Below are 17,552 nucleotides of genomic sequence, written 5' to 3'. Positions count from 1 at the left end.
TATAATGTCTTTGACCCTTTTAAAAAACGTATTTACATGTGTTATTTACTTAATCTGATTGCATAGATGTTGGGTTGATAAATGAACAAAGAAACTCATGGCACGACTCCATTTGACTCATCTCAAACTCGCTTGCATTCGATTCGTTTGGATGACAAGTTGCACATGAGTTGGTTGGTTATACCTAGCCGATTCGAGCATGAACAAGGAGTGTTGGGCTTAGTTTGGCTCGTATAAACTTGTTTGGATAGGTTATGTAGAATTTATTGCATATTAAGTCTTAAGAAAATGACCACTGAAGTGGCATCCCATGTGGTAAGCGGAGTTCTTCTGGTAGGGGTCAGCCTAACCCCAACTTGCCTTAAAAAAAAGAAAAAGTCTTAAAAAATTATGTTAGCTAAATTGTATGATTGCATATACTTACTTTTAAGAGGTCATGGTTTCATATTTACTATCAACCCTTTTAAAAAAGTTTTTTTTTTGGCAGGCCAACTCGTCTTATTTGTTGGATTTGTTTATCAGCCCTAAGTAGATGTAGGGATGGCAGTGGGGCGGGGCTGGGGACAAGGTTTCCACCCCCGCCCCGCCTCAAAATTTTATCCTCCACCCCCGCCCTGCCTCCGCGGCTGGGATGGATTTTATCCTCTACCCCCGCCTTCATCCCCGTTTCATGTCCTCCACCCCCGCCCCGTCCCCGCCCGTCCCCGTTTCCGCCTTCATCCCCGTTTCATATCCTCCACCACGATCGACGCAGTCTGCACCCGGTATGCCTCCTCGAAGGCGGAGTTGAACCGCCTGAAAGCCCGCCTCGCGCTTTCGGCATCGATCACCACCGACATCTCCGCCATGGCTGCCACGACCTCGCTCCACGCCATGCGCTCGTAGTTAGCGACGTACTGCCGAAGCTTCTTGGTGTGCATTCGCACCCAAGCGTAGCCGAGGACGAGTCAGAGCTCTGCACCTTAATGATGATGTACTAAAGATTGTTCGTAAGGAAGAGGTAGGAGAGGGGTACGTCTCGGTAGAGCTCCGCCCTCCCGTCGAGCTTGCAGAGGAGGCTGAGTATGAGGGTGGAGGCCTCCCCCTGCGACGGCCAACGGTGGTCAGCGACGGCCCGACTACAATGATAATGCGGATGGGGAAGGGGAAGAGGCGACGGCCCGGCTCGGCGGCTCCAGGGTTAGGAAATTAGGGAAGGGAGTTAGGGTTAGTAAACAGTAAAAATATAAAGGGTTGGGGGCGGGGATGGGGCGGGGCCGGGACGGGGATGGGCCGGGGCGGGGCCGGGGCGGGGATGGGGCGGGGCAGGGCGGGGGAACGTGCCAGTCCATCCCCGCCTCCACCCCCGGACGGGGATGGATTTTAACCTTCGTCCCCGCCTCCATCCCCGTTTCATACCCTTCATCCCCGGTCCAAACGGGGCGAGGCGGGGGCGGCCCCGCTTTCCCCCGGTCCACTGCCATCCCTAAGTAGATTTCATCTCTATGATTTATTTAGTATAAAACATATATTTGTTTAAACATTTTTATCTATAGATGTGTTTTGTAGCTTATAAAAAAAAACTCAGTAGTTTATCCAATGCCAGCCCTACCTGTAAACATTGGAAGCGGATTTGACGATCGTAGGGGTGTAAATGGGTCAGATTCAAGGCAGATCTTGCCAAATCCAAATCTGGTTCTAAAATGTAAACAATAGCTCCAACTCTAGATCTAAATGCAATCAAATTATAGGAGGTAATGTTGAATCTGAATCCAAACTACGTGGTAATATTGGATAAGAAAAAAAAGGAACAAAAGCAGGTGAAAAAATGCAATCGGGTCAGTTTTGATTCGAATCAATTCTAGATCCGAGTCCGAAAGCAATCAGATCGAACAGATCCGAATCTGATCCCAATGTACATTCGAGTTTCACTTAAAAGATCCATATCCGGAAACAACATATTGATTATCGGACTCGTACCGGATATCCTAGTTCGCCCGGATCCGGAAGAGTTCGGTTTGGATATGAACAACATTGATCCAGACCCGGTCGAGGCTGCGCGTATAAAAAGGGATTTCATCCCTCCACCTCTCGCCGTTTCTGCAGAAAACCTAACCCTGAGAAGAAGAAGAAGAAGAAGAAGAAGAAGAAGAAATGGGGGAGGGGAGAGAGGGGGATTGGGAGTGCGGTGGTTGCCAGAACCGCAACTACGCCTTCCGATCGTTCTGCAACCGATGCAAGCAGCCGCGCCTCCTCGTCGACACCAAGACGCCCTCCGACTCCAAATGGCTCCCGCGGATCGGCGACTGGATCTGCTCTGGTTCGTCTCTTTCCCTTTCGTCGATCGATACCGCCGGCCGTTTTTCCGTTTTTTTCTTGCCCGATGATTCCTGATTTTTTTCGCTCAATTGTGTCTCTTAGTCGAGGCGCTTTGAGTTTTATTGGTAATTTCGGATGTTTGATTCTGTGTCGATATCGAATTTGAATTTTATGTTCGTTAGTTTGTGTGAGTTTGGTTTGAGACACGCGACAGAGAATATCGATTTCTTTATCTGATAATTGGGGCAGTAGTGTTGGATTTAGTTTAGGGTTGATGAAGTTCTCGAGTGATTTGTGTAGTCATGGCGTAATTTATGAAGTAACATGCAACCCTCGTTCTTTTTTGTACGGAGTGGAGTGAGTGATTGTTCAGAGATGGTTGCTATTAGCTAATTGGTACGTTAATGGGCACAGGGTTGTAATATTGATGCGACTATTTTTTTTTTTGGACGATCTAAGTTGATTTTGAAGTTTGAACACTGTAGTTGGACTAACTTAGTATGATTGAGCGGAAGATTGAGGAAAATTAAGCGAAAAAATGGAACTAAAGAATCAAGTGTTTTGTGATACGAGAAAGTGTTAGAGTTCACGTACGAACTGTGGCTCGTACTTAAGGTTCTGTAGAGTTGGATTTTCTCAATTTGAAGCTAACCAAAATTTTGGCTGAAAGTAGAAGTATATCTGAATTTAATCAGGTGCACTGCCCATGCTTACTTCTGTTCCATGTTGGATTGTGCCAGCTTCTATGACGGTGTGTGTTGGAACTTCTTGCAAGCCGGCCAGAAACTGTGCTGGATATCCATGTCCTGAATGATAAATTTTGTCCCAAAAATTATTTTTTGGTTAATTCAAATGGCTTAATACCTTGTTACCCATACGTTTTGGTGGGGATGTTTCAGGAATCGGCACGGAGGAAAAGAGGCTGGCTGTGCATTAGGTGCATCATTTTGTTTCTTCGGATGAAAGGAGATGTTTGGAAGTAGCAACCTGGAGTATGTTTACAGCTTCTTGATCTGGCTGCATAAAACCCGCTTGTTCCTTGTTGACTGATTCCCTTGAGATGAGGGAAAAGTTCCATGATGCCTGATTTAGTTTTACTTGAAGGTTTCTTGAAGACGGAGAGTTGGAACAAATACTTTACACTTAATTCGCTATATCAACGTTACAGCTTATTCTAATTGTTCTATTGATTCATTTAAATTTGACTGACTGTCATCATGTATGAAATTCAATTCATGTTATAGACTGAGTCGATAAATTCATAGCCATTACAGTAGTTTGAGAAAATTCATTTGTGCGACCCCAGCAATGACTGGTTACTCTTGTTCTCCTCTCAAAATTTGCTGAACAGATAACAGTTTTCTTTGTTGCATTCAATGCTTATGATTTTGCGACCAAGCTTCTCTAGAACCTTATCTTGGATTTTACCAATGCATACATTAATTGATTTGCTCTTGCCTCCAGAAATAGATATAAATGATTTGTCCTTTTTGTAATTTTAGCTGGTGAAGGCAGCAAACTGTATGTTTGTTTGATGTTTGTAACTGATGAATTTGACACATGTTCATGATAGGTTTATCTATGCGAAAAAGTTGGTTGATTAACATGATTTTTTTCCCTTTGATAATTTATTTATCAAAACAAGAGATTATGAGACATATAATCACCTTGATTGACCATATGACTGTTCTTTTTTTTTGTGTATGTGTGTGATTTGGGATGGTGTGCGTGTTCTTGGTGCCCTTCTCTTTGCTGGCTGCAACATTGGTTGGGTGTTGGATCTATGGATCAATAGGTTGCAGCAACAACAATTATGCTTCAAGGGAGAAGTGCAAAAAATGCGGGCAACCAAAGGAGGTGGCAGCAATGCCAGCAATTGCAATGGCTGGAGCTTCTGTCCCAACTCATGCATATTATTTTGCCAGGACCCAGGGAGGACCAGGGCTAAAGATGAATGAATCTGAATTTCAGCAGACACTATCAACAGGGGCTGGTTGGCCATTAGGTGCTGATAATACGTATGGACTTCAGACAACATCTTCTTGGTCATTTGGTGGAAATAGTAGTGGTGGATACATGAACAATACGAACCAGCTTCTTGTGGTTCCTAAAGGATGGCGTAATGGGGACTGGATTTGTAACTGTGGCTTCCATAATTACTCTTCTCGTGCTCAGGTAATTAGGTTGCCTGTTAGTGTATATCTTCTTGATCATTTATGAACTATTTGAACTGGATATAGTGTTTCTATTCTTTGTCTTGTTAAGGTTTCTAGGTTGGTGGGAATGCTCTTTGCCTTGTTTCTTTTGGGGTCTGATGGTGTTTGCAACTCAATTCATGTGTGGGAAGAAAGCACTTGATTTTTTCTTTTTTAAAATTCAAGTTTTTGTTCTAGGTCCTCCACTGTTTGTGGTATTATAAAACTGGATGAATGTATTTATATTTTCTGGTACAGACATATTAGGTCTGAAACTTCTCTTGAAATGCCAATTTTTCTGAGTTAGTCTTCAACTTCTGAGTTCAAAAGAATGGAAAAACAGTTACTGAACCATTTCCAAGATTTTCTATCAGAATGAGTGATAATGTCTTTAGCTGAGCCACAAATGAGTTTTTCAACTTCAGCCAAATCAAGATGCAGCTTTCCTAGTTACAACTGGGTGCAACTAACTTGGTGAAGTCCCCTTTGTTATAAGTCTTGTATAAAAGTTCAAAAAGTAGAATCAGATGTGTAAAAGAAAAAAAAAATCAAATTCCTTATTAAGAAGGTCAAAAGTAGATGTTTATAACAAGAAGAAAGATGCCATAACGTGACTTGTGACTCAAACTCAATCAGTCTCAACTTGGAGTTCATGCAGGTCATTGTATTTACTGGCAATAAATATCAGAAAATTAAGTTTATCATCTAATGGTTTAACTAGTATCCAAGTGCTCAAAGATATCACTTCATAATGTTTGTGAGAAACTAGATTGGTGCATCAAACTTCCATGAGAAAGGGTTCATATACATGCACAACAAAGAAAATCCTACCTTAATATTTGCAATTCATATCCATTGTGTCAATTGTCTGCAGCTGAGTTTGAAGCTAAAACACAAAATCTGCATTTCATATCCACCCTTTCCCTAGTTAACTTTCTAGTCTTCATCAAACCAGGCCTTGTTACCACTGGAGCTGGTATTTTGGGTTTGCTTTTGTAATGTCCTCCTTTTGCTAGTCACTAAGTTGCTGACACCGTTACTCTTAACATGTGCAGTGTAAAAAATGTAATGCTTCTTTGCCATCTGGCATACCCTCTTCAACAGCTGGTCCTGCAGCTACCAATTTGTTTCCTGGTAAAATTTTAAACTATTTATTCAGATGCTGAAGGATTTATGGGGTTGGGATTACATATTATTGTAGCATGGATCATAGAATATGTAGTTTCATGTTCTGTGCCGTCATTTATTCACATCGAGGACTTTGATCTTGTCCATGGTGCTGGTGCTGCTAGAGAGATTGAGAAAGTACTGGCAGGTTGCCTTCATGTAGTTGGTCTTGTTTTAAGGCAACAGGTCTTGTAGTGCAACTTAATATTGTTATTAGAATGACAAGAAAGTATGATCCTGTCCGTCTACAACTAAACTTTTTTTTTCCTTTTATCGTGTTAAAAGTTTGAGTTATGTCACAAGGATTTTGAGAATTACTCACCTTAGAATACTACATCTGGGTCTTTCATCTTTCTCGCATAAAAATGGTAGTGTTTACATGGTTATACATTTTGTCCTTCTCTGCCCGATTTTAGTGTCAGATCAGGATGGGATCTGGCAAGTGGAATTAAATGGGGAACCAATTATATCCATTCTATGCGAACCATGTTATCCGGGTTTTGATTTATCTGGACCTGACCCGGATCCAGCATGTTGACAGCCCTCATACCTTTATCTATTTGGTTTTACCTTTTTTATGACTTTGGTATGATGCAAAATGCTCTTGATTCAGCCATTGCTTGCCTGTCGTTTCATTGTTTTGCTCTCTCTCTCTCTCTCTCTCTCTACATCAGTTGATGTATTATTCATGGTGTGACAAATTTTGATATTGTAGCATTGGGAACAAAGCGTCTTGCATCAGAAGAATTTGTTAATAGCTGGGATAGCAAGCGACTGAATGCAGGGGATGCAAACAACCAAATCCTGGTATTCACGAGCATTATATTTTTATGATTGACTTTAAGAGTTGATACTTTTTCTAACACCTTTCTGCCCTCCCACCAAAAAAAATAGACAAACGGCCAGCAAGTTTCATATGGAGGGTTTGCCCAAATGGCTGGATCAAGTACTGATCAAACACCCAATTTGTATGCCACACTTTCTGCTGGAAGCTCTGCAGCTGTTCCTAATTTGCATATGCATGTGCAGTCACCACAGATGGTGACAATTCCAACAATTCTGGGAAAAGGGTAATTAAAGCTTCTTGTTATCTGATTTCATGGTGATGTCTGATTAATTGACACCATTTCCTTGTTTTTATGAGGATGATAATTTAAACAACCTCGTACCAAGTTTTTGATGATTACTGTGTTATTTCAATAAATGCTGTAACTATATGTCTGTTTATACCACTAGATTGTCTTATCTCATTAAGTGTATTTTGTAAAATTTACGAGTATTCCATTATTGATAGCATATGGTTTGCTTCCAATGTCATTAATGTTGGTTCTATATTTTGGATAAATGAAATGGATTGTCGTTTTTAAGTGTGGAAGGTGAGGACTGCTTAGATAGAAGTAAATCTAGTCAATGAAGTGTGCTTACATGTTAATGAATGCACATGTATATACATATGAAAATGTGCTTCACACAACTAATCATGCATATGTGTGTGTGTGTGTGTGTGTGTGTGTGTGTGTGTGTGTGTGTGTGTGTGTGAATTCTTTCTGAGCAGTCATATGTGTGTGTCTTTGTTTAAACCCATCTTCTTTTAGGTTTTTGCATGTGTAATTGATTCAAACCTTTGCAAATTATTCCTGTCCCATTTTTTAACTTCTAATGAAACTTCTTTCAGATGTTTACTTGACTCAGTGGATAATAATACCATGATTATTCATTTATTTTATATAATATGTTACAAACTAAATTATGGGATTTTGTTGATAACTTCTGTTAGTGAGGATGATGCCCTTGCCTTAAAGCAGTCACTTTTATTTATTGCTGCTGTGTTTAGTTTTCTTCTGTTTGTAATTTCATGTCCACTTCTTGCACAACAAAACAAATCAGTAGTCTTTTTTACAGAGAGTTATGATGCCAACTTGGACATTTTGTATCTGCTTCTGCAATCAAATGCTTACTGCTGAGGAGTATAAGTTTATGCAACAATGAAATGGAGTTAATTGTTCATTTTAAAGCTACAACTATATGCAAATGATGCGGAGTAAGGCCCATGCAAACATTCGTTCCCATAATCACTAAATATCACGTTTTCAAAGGGTTTATGTTGAAAAGAAATAAAAAATGACAAAATATTGCTATCACAATATTTTTCCAAAATTCATCTCCAAAAATAATTTTTTAATTCTTTTAGATTTTCTTTTTTCAAAGTTTGTTATGTTCCATAGAAAAATCACTTATTTTTAAACTCTCCCAGTGAAAATGCTTGCTGATATTATTGCAAGAATGATACTGGTGAATATTTTTGCAACCAAAACTTTATTTTCATGTTGCTGTGTTTAACAGCTTTTTTGGCTAGTATGCTGTGCAACACATGGAAGCTGCAATATTTTTCAGCCTTTTTTCATTGAAGATGTAGTCATGCTAGTAATGTGGAAGAAACCAACTTGAGACAACATAACAATGAATTCTTATCTTGTATGGACCTTGTTTGAAAAGATTGTGATGGGTGTTCATACATCATACAGTGTTTCAGGGAAGCCTCCGCATGATTGTTAGCTCAATAAACAAGTAGTGATGATTTCTATCATATCCTAGATTTGAAATGAAAAAACAAGCAGAGATAGTTGGAGATGATTGAATATAAGCGGAGATAGTTGGACATGATTAAATATTAATAAGAAAGACCGAAACAGGATTCACTGATAACTAAACTATGGAGAGAAACGTTATACTTGAGAGGAGGTGGGCCTGCTGTCTGAATGGTTGCCAATTTTTAAAAGATGCACTTGGTTTCTGCACTGCACATCTTTCTACTATTGTATCTACTGTAATGATTGCTCTATAGCTTTGTAAATCTAGCCCCGGCATTGCTTTCCATGTTGTGATGTTTTCTAGATGTATGCTTTCCCTCTAATTGGCTGGTGCCAGCTGTGACACAGGTTTGTTGGAAGTCTCATACAAACTGTGTTTTATTGGCCGATTTACTGCTGTCATCTTGCTGAATTTTTAGATGTATTGTGTTTGTATTCACGATGCCTTTCCCTTTATTTTACACCAAAATAGAAGACACTTTTTAGTGGCTTAAGCTTTCAATCTGTAATAACATTGAGAATTTTGAACTCTTCTTTCTTTATTTTTTTTCAGTCCTAGAACTCTACCCTTAGTCCCTCTACTCTGTATGTATATGCACTTGCTTTTGTTGACTGGTCAAACCTTTGTTTGAATCCCTTTTGCTTTCTCAATTTGCTTCAAACTAATCCTTTCTTGCAGTCTTCACCTTGCTGAGGCCATCTATTAGCTGCTTGTGTCATTTAATTGCCACACATTTGATCTTAGCAAAAAGGCTGAGAAAGGTATTATTGCCCATTTCTTGCTGGAACACCATTTCAACATATTGCGATGCTTTATGGTGAGTGCACTCACTTCCAGAGCAGATCAGGTCAAACAGTGGGTGACATTCCCAAACTAAAATGCCACCAGAACACACCACATGTCCTAACTGGGTCCCACTAAAAAAGAGGGTGTAATGGAGCTGCCATCGCTGTTAACCCCATTTTTTTCATTTCCCACCTCTCTCTCTCTCTGCCCACCACTCTGAGTTTTCCGGCGATCCTCTTTCCCTTCATACAAAATCCTCCCTCCTCCCCGCTGGCTGTCGAATTCACAAGACTGAGCACCAGAGCGTACATATTCCGGCACCAGCAGGTCGCCTCATTGTGGCTCACGACAATGCAAGAGAGGTTCTTTAGGCAGGACATCTGGCATGATTCTCCCGTGACACCAGCGACAGCGACGGTGGAGGCAACAGTGACAAATTTGTCCCCCGTCATCAACAACCGATGAGTGGCGACAACCGGCGGAATGGTCTCCGACATCCCAGCTGAAACCTGGCGAGGCAGGTACAGACGCCTTCCAGGTCACTGGTACATACCCCAAGGGAGCCGCAGACAGTGTAGACGCAGCAGGGATCAGAACATGTTCCAAATGCTCACTTGGGGTCGGCACTTTTTCCAGTACATGAGCTAGAGTTTTGAGAGTTTGAGCCTGCGACTTCAAACCAGAATATCCCTTTTTGTTGGTGTCTAACCGCAGCAAGCAAGTAGAGCCGCTGTAGACGAAATAGGCGTTCAGGGTGAAGGGTTTCTCAAAGCAAAACTTGTGGATGTAGGTCACGGTCATCTCCGGCACGCCAGAGAAGGTGCCGTCCGTAGCTAGCTGGTTTTCACAGAGAGAGAGAGAGAGAGAGAGAGAGAGAGAGAGAGAGAGAGAGAGAGAGAGAGAGAGAGAGAGAGAGAGAGGGCAAAACAAAAAAAATGGGAGTTAACTGCACTGACTTTTCCATTAACCCTTTTATTGTGGGACTTAAATAGGACATGCGGTGCATCTTAATCACAATTTAGATTGGGAATGTCACCCATCATTTGACTTAATCTGCTTCTCCTCACCGTCGGTTTGATTCACAACTAATTTATTTGTTTTATTGATACTTCAGGTGCTTATTTTCATGTTCCATTAATTCGTGTAGACAAAGGGCATCCCTTTTTGACAATTCAGAGTGCATTTGAATTGCGGGCACGCGTGGACAGGATGCACTGTCCTTCCCTGACCATGATGTGCCCCCCAAATTTGATTTTTTTTATCCGAGAGTGTCCGTTCTCCACACTGTTCTGTGGGTGGGTGGGGGGGGGGCATGGAACAGCGACATGTCAAATAACCATCTGAAAAACACACCAATATTCTGTCAGTGCATCACATATTTGCGTGGGTGCACAGATGCACGTGGGGCCCGCGATTCAAACGTGCTCTCATGCACCTGTCCAAGAACACAAACATTTGATATGGATTCTTTATTCACTAATCACTATATATCTGAGGCTGGTTCAGAGTTACATATCAAATGCTAAAATTAAGGGTCTTGTTTGCTGCATGATGAGACAACTGTGGAGAATAGGGGTCAGCACCAATGTCCATCCAAATATGGTTTCACTGTGGTAGCAGTAGGTCATTGGAGGTGATTCTCCTGGAGCATAGAGCTCTTCTATTTTATAGGTCATTTGAGCAGATAGATTTTCCGAAAGAAATTACAGGCACTTGTCAGATAAAAATAGATTTCCATGTCTGCTATTTTTCATGTGATCTTTCTGAATGGCAAAATCAGTGTTTGAATCTTATGGATTGATTCATAAGGTTGAATGACACCATCAACATCCCTTAGACGATGTTCAAAAGTAAATTGTGATAACACACAGCGGGACAATATCTTTGTGGATCCCCGCTCTCTTTTCTCTCCACCTTTCCATTGTCAGACTAATATACATAAAGTTCAAAAATATTCATATTATTGGAATCATGCGATATGGATAATTAGAAAAGCTAACATACCCTTCACTTAACCATAAGTCATGGACCAGGTATACTTTTCACTGTTCTCTAATCGTGCTTACCTGTATGATTATTGCCTTCATAAGCTACTTTGTTTTTGTTTATGTGATGATAAAAAAAAGGTGTTGCTTCCAATGCTTTTATTATTGATGACACAGTATTGGACATGATCTCTGAGCGAGTTATGCCAATGAATATTATTCTATATGGGATGCCATAGGAACATTATTTGGTTACACTCTTTGACTTATTTAGTGAAACATATAATCTTTAAGTTTTCTCGTATCTCTCGATTATTGTTGTTACATTGTCTAAGATGGAGAATGGTTGTTTGAGCCTATGTAATTCATATTTTTAACTCAACAGTGCAAAACAATGGCGAGATGGAGATTGGATGTGTACAAATTGCAATAATCACAATTTCGCGTCTAGACTGCATTGTAACAGGTTTGTCTCTATCTTCTGTAATAATTAACATATTCATATGAATGTGATATTATAATTTCATTATAATGGATGCGTCTGAGGGCTGAAATGTTATTTAAAAGTGAGAATTGCAAATATCAAGTAACTCATTAGAGCTGATGGCAAAACCCTCTTTCTATATGGTTACGTGAAGGTGAGGTCTTGGCATCAGAGGACAACAGTTGCTCAATTGGGCACACAAGAAGTCTCCCTAGGGTGCTTAGTTATAAAACCCAGTGTCTCGCCACTCGACTTGGCGTGGGTCAACTGGGTGACTCGGCTGAGCCAATGTGACTTTATATTTTCTATAGAATATGTAATTGTATATATGTTTGTCTATGTTGTATTTCTAATTGTTACATATGATGTGTATTATAATATACATATGTATACAAAGTATATGTATTACATGCCAAACCTACCCAATGGAAAAATTTTGGTGTTTTTTTCAAAATTCCGACTGTACAGATGTGTTCAACATGATTGATTTACTAGAAATCAACACTTGGATCATGTATTTTGGATAGAAAAATGGTATTTGGAGCCTTGAAAATTTATGAAAATTGTATGCCGTTGATTTTTGAAACTTATAAAAACCTATCCATGCATCGGAATCAAATGCTCCAAGAACTAATTCTTATAAAAGCAATCATATGGATCACATCTGAACGGTCAGAATTTTGAAAAATTACCAAAAATCCAACAATACGTGTGGTGGGTAGGTTTGTCATGTTTTTTAGTGGGTAGGTTTTCATTACTCTCTCTCTCTCTATACACACACACACTCGGCTGAGTCATTCTATGACTCCAACGAGTCTTGCCAAAACTTGGCTAACTTGACCATGACTTGAACAAGTCTTCACCCAGGGAATGACTGAGTCACCAAGTTTGACTCGGCAATTTGTGACCATGATATGGAGAAGCTAAGGGAACCACATTTGGAGGGAGGTACAGGTGCAGAGACAACCAGGGGTATTGTTAACATACACCATATGTGAATTTTTTCAAGACCCTACTTATAATGCTTGGAAATTTTGGGTAGGGCCAATATGTAATGATCTATGTCACATGAATACAGCTGAGTAGAGTTTTCAAAAGTTGAGTAACTTTTGTTTTGAATGATTAAAAGTTAATTTTATCTTTAAGTAGGTATTAGTAAGTAAATCTAGTAAACTAAATTTCAGAGCGCTATGTCCAAGATTACACATCTCTAAAGCTTAAGTATTTCTTTGATTTAAAATTTTTTTTATTGTTAAAAATCATCTTTCTGGGCATCCCTTGCTACACTGGATAAATAGGACATTAGTTATTTTTTTCAAAAAAATACTATGATTGGAATAAAATTGGGGCTTATAAATGGGTTGAGTTGGATTGTTATATCACATTTTTCTCTCTAAAGAAATTTAGTCATCTAAATTTCATGTATCCTAAAATAGATGTGGATGCTTTACTTTTATCTCATCTTCACGTCAAATGGCTTATTCTTTTGAATGATATTGCCATAAAACTTATCAATGGTAAAACTTTGGATCACAGAACTTACTCTTTTTGTTCTAGAATCCGAACTGACTTTCACATATATCAAATGGTTTCTTATCTTGAGATGAGCTCTCTCTCCTTCAAAGAATAGTCATCTAAATTTCATGTACTTAAAATAGATGTGAATATTTTTATCTCATCTTCGCCCTCCCAAATGGCTTATTCTTTTGAATGATTTTGCCTTAAGACTTATCATTGGTAAAACTTTAGATTTCAGAACTTACTCTTTTTGTTCTAGAATCCAAACATATTGTTTCACATATATCAAATCATTTCTTATCTTGATGAGATGAGACCATGGACTCCTAATTTACATGAGTCACACGACAAGTTCTTCAAGAACAGTGAGTATGTGAGTGAAAAAGCATGTGATTATTCGATCAACATTGCTCTGGAGCCTGTGGATCATGTGCGGTGCCTTGATGGGTGCCTTGCCATTGCTAAACTGCTTGGGATTCATCAGTTAAACTTGGAAAGAGAAAGGGAAAGTGCCATCTGGTTGCCCTTTATCTTTGTATGATTATCAGAAAAATAGTAAAATAAAACATATTTCCCTTAAATGTCAGTCTGCTCGATACAGGCTACCACGCTGCCAGCATAACCTAATAATGATTAGGACAGGTTGAGGTATGGTACCTATCGTTCCTGATTCAGTTATCTTGGAAGGATTCTACAATATCATGAGCTATTAAAAGTACAGTTGCATCATAACGTGTTGTCTCTTATATGTATCTGAAGATTACTTCACTGTAGACTTCATGGAGCTCCAAACCAGAGTTAGTACAATAATTAAATCTAAAATTTCACGAACTTTTTCCGCTGAGTTGATTTCATTTTAAATATGCAAAGGCTAATGCGGTTTGAACTGTAACTGCATTAATTTTTGGTTCTGCATTGGCATCCTTCAGCATATACTTGCGTGCCCAGGGATAGTCCCATTTTTTAGTTTATTCTTAACACCTCTCTCTCTCTCTAATGATCCTGTCATAATCAGAACTTCATTCTTTTGTAGGTGTAACGGTCAAAGAGGTGCTACTACTCAAACGGTAAACGTTATCTAATGGTTTTGCAAGGCATTGGGGCTGTTGTATTCTGTAATTTTGATAGAAGAGTGTTTTTTTCCTTTTCGGGTGAGGAATTTTACTTGTATAACAGAATATTTATATTCTTTCTGTTTGATCGAAAACTTCCTACTTGGAAATGAGATGATATTATTCTGGAATTGTGCTTGTCCTGTTTAAATGCCTTTATATGATACTGGATAATCGGCCCACCCATATGGTCCTTATAAGACAACTCGAATGCTTAAAAAAGGTTTACATATAAAATTCTTTGAAAACAGTTGCCATGGATGTTTTTTTGGGTCAAGGAAGCTTGACACCTAGTCATTGATGATCAAGAGTCGGTGAGGTTGGACTCGGCCCACATGTGGGAGTAATCAACCTGTCTTTTTTTTTTTATAGTCGTGTAATCAACCTTTGTCTTGCTTTTGACCTTTTTGAATCATGACCTTGACTTGAGCCTAGCTGGTTACATGTCAATGTCCTACATGATGCGAGAATGTTTGATTTGATTACCTGTTGCAGCTGCTGCAGTGAGTCTTTAACTGTTAATGCTGAGCTTATGACTGAACCTACTTGGTCTTTCGTGGCACCCATGGACTATGCCACTTCTGCACATTGAGCTACTACCAGAGCATCCGCAGAAGCCAAAACTGCATCTCTGACACCGTTACCATATTCATCTTGTAGGTCCCCTTTCTCTTTTTAGTGGTTGCAATGGCTCCTCTTTCTAGCATTTTTTTTCTGCCAGTGGCAAGGGCTTGTGCCCAGCCTACCTTCTTTCTTCCTCTCTTTATCTTTTTCAACCCCATCTTTATCGATTTCCCATCAAATATCTTTGGGAGCTTGTGTGTAATTTGTTATACGATATGTAAAAATTAAAGTCAGAAGTGTTTGGGTAAGGGTTTGGATTTCGTGAAAGTGGATTCTGCATTACTTGTTTTCTAATAAGATGACAATTCTTCCATTTGTTTTGGGTTTCATGAAATATTTGCAGGTACTTGTGTTGGTGCCTGCTGTAATTCCACTGAGAGAATGAAATTGAATTCTGCTGGTTTTGAATTTCACATAAATTGTTTTCTTGTGGAATTGGTTTCATTCATTCCAAATATAGATTCAACATGCCCAGAGATTGCGTGGTGGGTAGGGATACTCTGACCCTGTTTTTGTTGATTTTTATATCTGCTGTTCTGTTTTGCACATAGCTATTGTTAAGGATGGCAGTGGACCGGGGAAAACGGGGCCCTGCCCCGTTTGAACCGGGAATGGAGGACAAGAAACGGGGGGGATGGAGGTTAAAATCAAAACTGGACTTAGGCTTTTCCCCTCCCCATTTTCGATCCCCTTTAGTAAAATAATTAAAATAACTTTAGGGATGGAAGTGGACTGTGGGGGTCCGCCCTGCCTTGTCCCATTTGGACAGGGGATGGAGAATATGAAACAGGGATGGAGGTATGGAGAATATGAAACAGGGATGGAGGTTAAAATCAAAACCAGTGTAGGGATAAAGGCGAGGATGGAGGGCAGAATTTTGCTATGATGCGGGGGGTGGAGACCTTGTCCCCCGCCTCTGCCTCGGTCCACTGCTTTTGTATTATGTGGTTAATAAATGGACGGGCCTTCCTCCAGCACTTTTCATTGAGAAAAACAGTAAACAAAATCAAGCTTAAAAATATAAAATGCTTGTAAAATCCTTTTTTGGCAAATCTGATTATAGAAATGTAAATATTATACAATTTAAGATCTTCATCACAAGCCAACCTTAATTCCAAATCCTAGCCGAATATCCCAAGCCTATTTAAAAAAGCAGAACATGGAAATCTCCAGAACTCTAATTAAGAAACCAATATAGGAAACAATTCAAACTCCAAAAACTCCGAATAGAATATGCCAATGAATAAAGTAATAATAAAAAACTCAGAAGCATATAGTCTTCAGATTTACACAACCAAAATCCATGTTGTACTAAGTCACTGATTAGATTCCAACACAGGCCCACCTCAATCTGAACCATTTTGAGAACACGACATGGCTAAACCGATGGTAACTCAGCCATCATTCTACCACATTGACAACAACCCATGAATTGCAGGTAAAGGTGCATCCGATCCAACACTGTTCCAATGTGCGTTGTTCGAGGTGGAAAAGGAAGATCTGTAAACAGCACCAGCAATAAAAGTCCAAAAATGACATGGAAACAGTGATTCTTCACTAGCAACATTAATCCACAAGCAAACCTGAACCTTGCCGCCAAGGATGCACCATTTAGACCAGGATTAATCACACAGACAGTTGCAAACAGCCAAGCAAGCGACTAAAATAGTTTCATTTAGAAGGTAACTAATAATATTTTTTTTTCGATTTATAACCCAAAGAAACCGCACCCAAAACAAAGACCTGGTCACACTAGCTGATGGTGGCATAAAACTTCAGGGCTAGGGTCCCCACCGCTATGGCCTATGTTGGGTGTCGGCTTGCGCAGAGGGGTGACACTCATGGGAATCAAACCTTGACTGCCTGTCTAGCAGCCAAGGCCCAAACCCACTACGCCAACCTTTAAACACCTCAAATTTTCCAAGTTTCAAAAATTATCCTTTCTGACCTTGGGTCCCACCTTCTGAGTCATTCAGAAGAGCAATTGGGTCAATTTCTAATCATTTCTCGGATTCACTTCCTTGTTGAACATCCAAAACTCAATTTCATTTTCTATACTAGACCCAACCTCGGATCCAGATCAGATATCCAAATCCAATTCTGAGCCCGATTATTGTATTTTCAATCCAAATATAAAAATCCAAAATCAATTTTCTGTATGGCTCAATTATTTTCATTTAGATCCAACCTCTATCCGGATCCATTCCTCTCATTTTTCCTCAGTTCGAGATCCAAACTCGATCTTTACTCAAAATCTTAGATCCAGATCCATTTTTAAATTCAATTTTTAAAATTAATTCTTCTATTTCAAAAGCTCTCCTTTGCAAAATCCGTAAACTTCAAATTCAATATGTTTACAAAAATCTTTCAAAACACCATCCAGATCTCGCCTACTGAGTCACTCGCATTTTCTTTTGTGTATTTTAGATTCTCTTCCGAAAAATAAAAAGGCAAAATTTTAGAAAGTGATTTTTTTTAAATAAGAAAGGGTTTTTGAAAATTTTCGCAACTAAAGCCTTTTTTTTAATTTTAAAAACCTAGAAGGGGCATTTTTGAAAGTTTTGTAACTACCCTCTCCTTTATAACCACACGTGAAGGAGAGGGAAGATGATCAAGTTTTTGAGAGAATCATCTTTCAAGAGAAAAAAAAAACGAACTCCTCCCTCCCCTTTTCCGATTTTTCTCCCTTTATTCTTCCTTCCCTCTTCCGATTTTCTCTTTTCTCCTTCCTTCTCCTTTCTTCTTCTTTATTTTCTTCTCTTTCCTCCATCCATCATCGAAAGCGCTAGAA

At 39.4% G+C, this 17,552-nt stretch overlaps 1 protein-coding gene across 1 annotated transcript; it reads left to right on the top strand.

Annotated features, from left to right (window-relative positions):
* The first annotated feature begins 2,100 nt into the window (after nucleotides 1–2,100).
* LOC149832523 (uncharacterized) lies at nucleotides 2,101–14,264 on the top strand. The gene is made up of 7 exons (XM_090014553.1): nucleotides 2,101–2,299; nucleotides 4,094–4,473; nucleotides 5,549–5,627; nucleotides 6,376–6,467; nucleotides 6,555–6,730; nucleotides 11,409–11,489; nucleotides 14,059–14,264. Exons 1-7 carry the CDS (start codon nucleotides 2,134–2,136, stop codon nucleotides 14,105–14,107), a joined length of 1,023 nt encoding a protein of 340 aa, XP_089870679.1. The 5' UTR covers nucleotides 2,101–2,133; the 3' UTR covers nucleotides 14,108–14,264.
* The last annotated feature ends 3,288 nt before the right edge of the window (nucleotides 14,265–17,552 follow it).

The sequence above is a fragment of the Nuphar pumila genome, chromosome 7, assembly GCF_984573655.1.
Source record: "Nuphar pumila chromosome 7, dmNupPumi1.hap1.1, whole genome shotgun sequence".
NCBI lineage: Eukaryota > Viridiplantae > Streptophyta > Magnoliopsida > Nymphaeales > Nymphaeaceae > Nuphar > Nuphar pumila.
The sequence above is the reverse complement of the archived record's forward strand: the minus strand, read 5'-3'. Positions and strand labels throughout refer to the sequence as shown.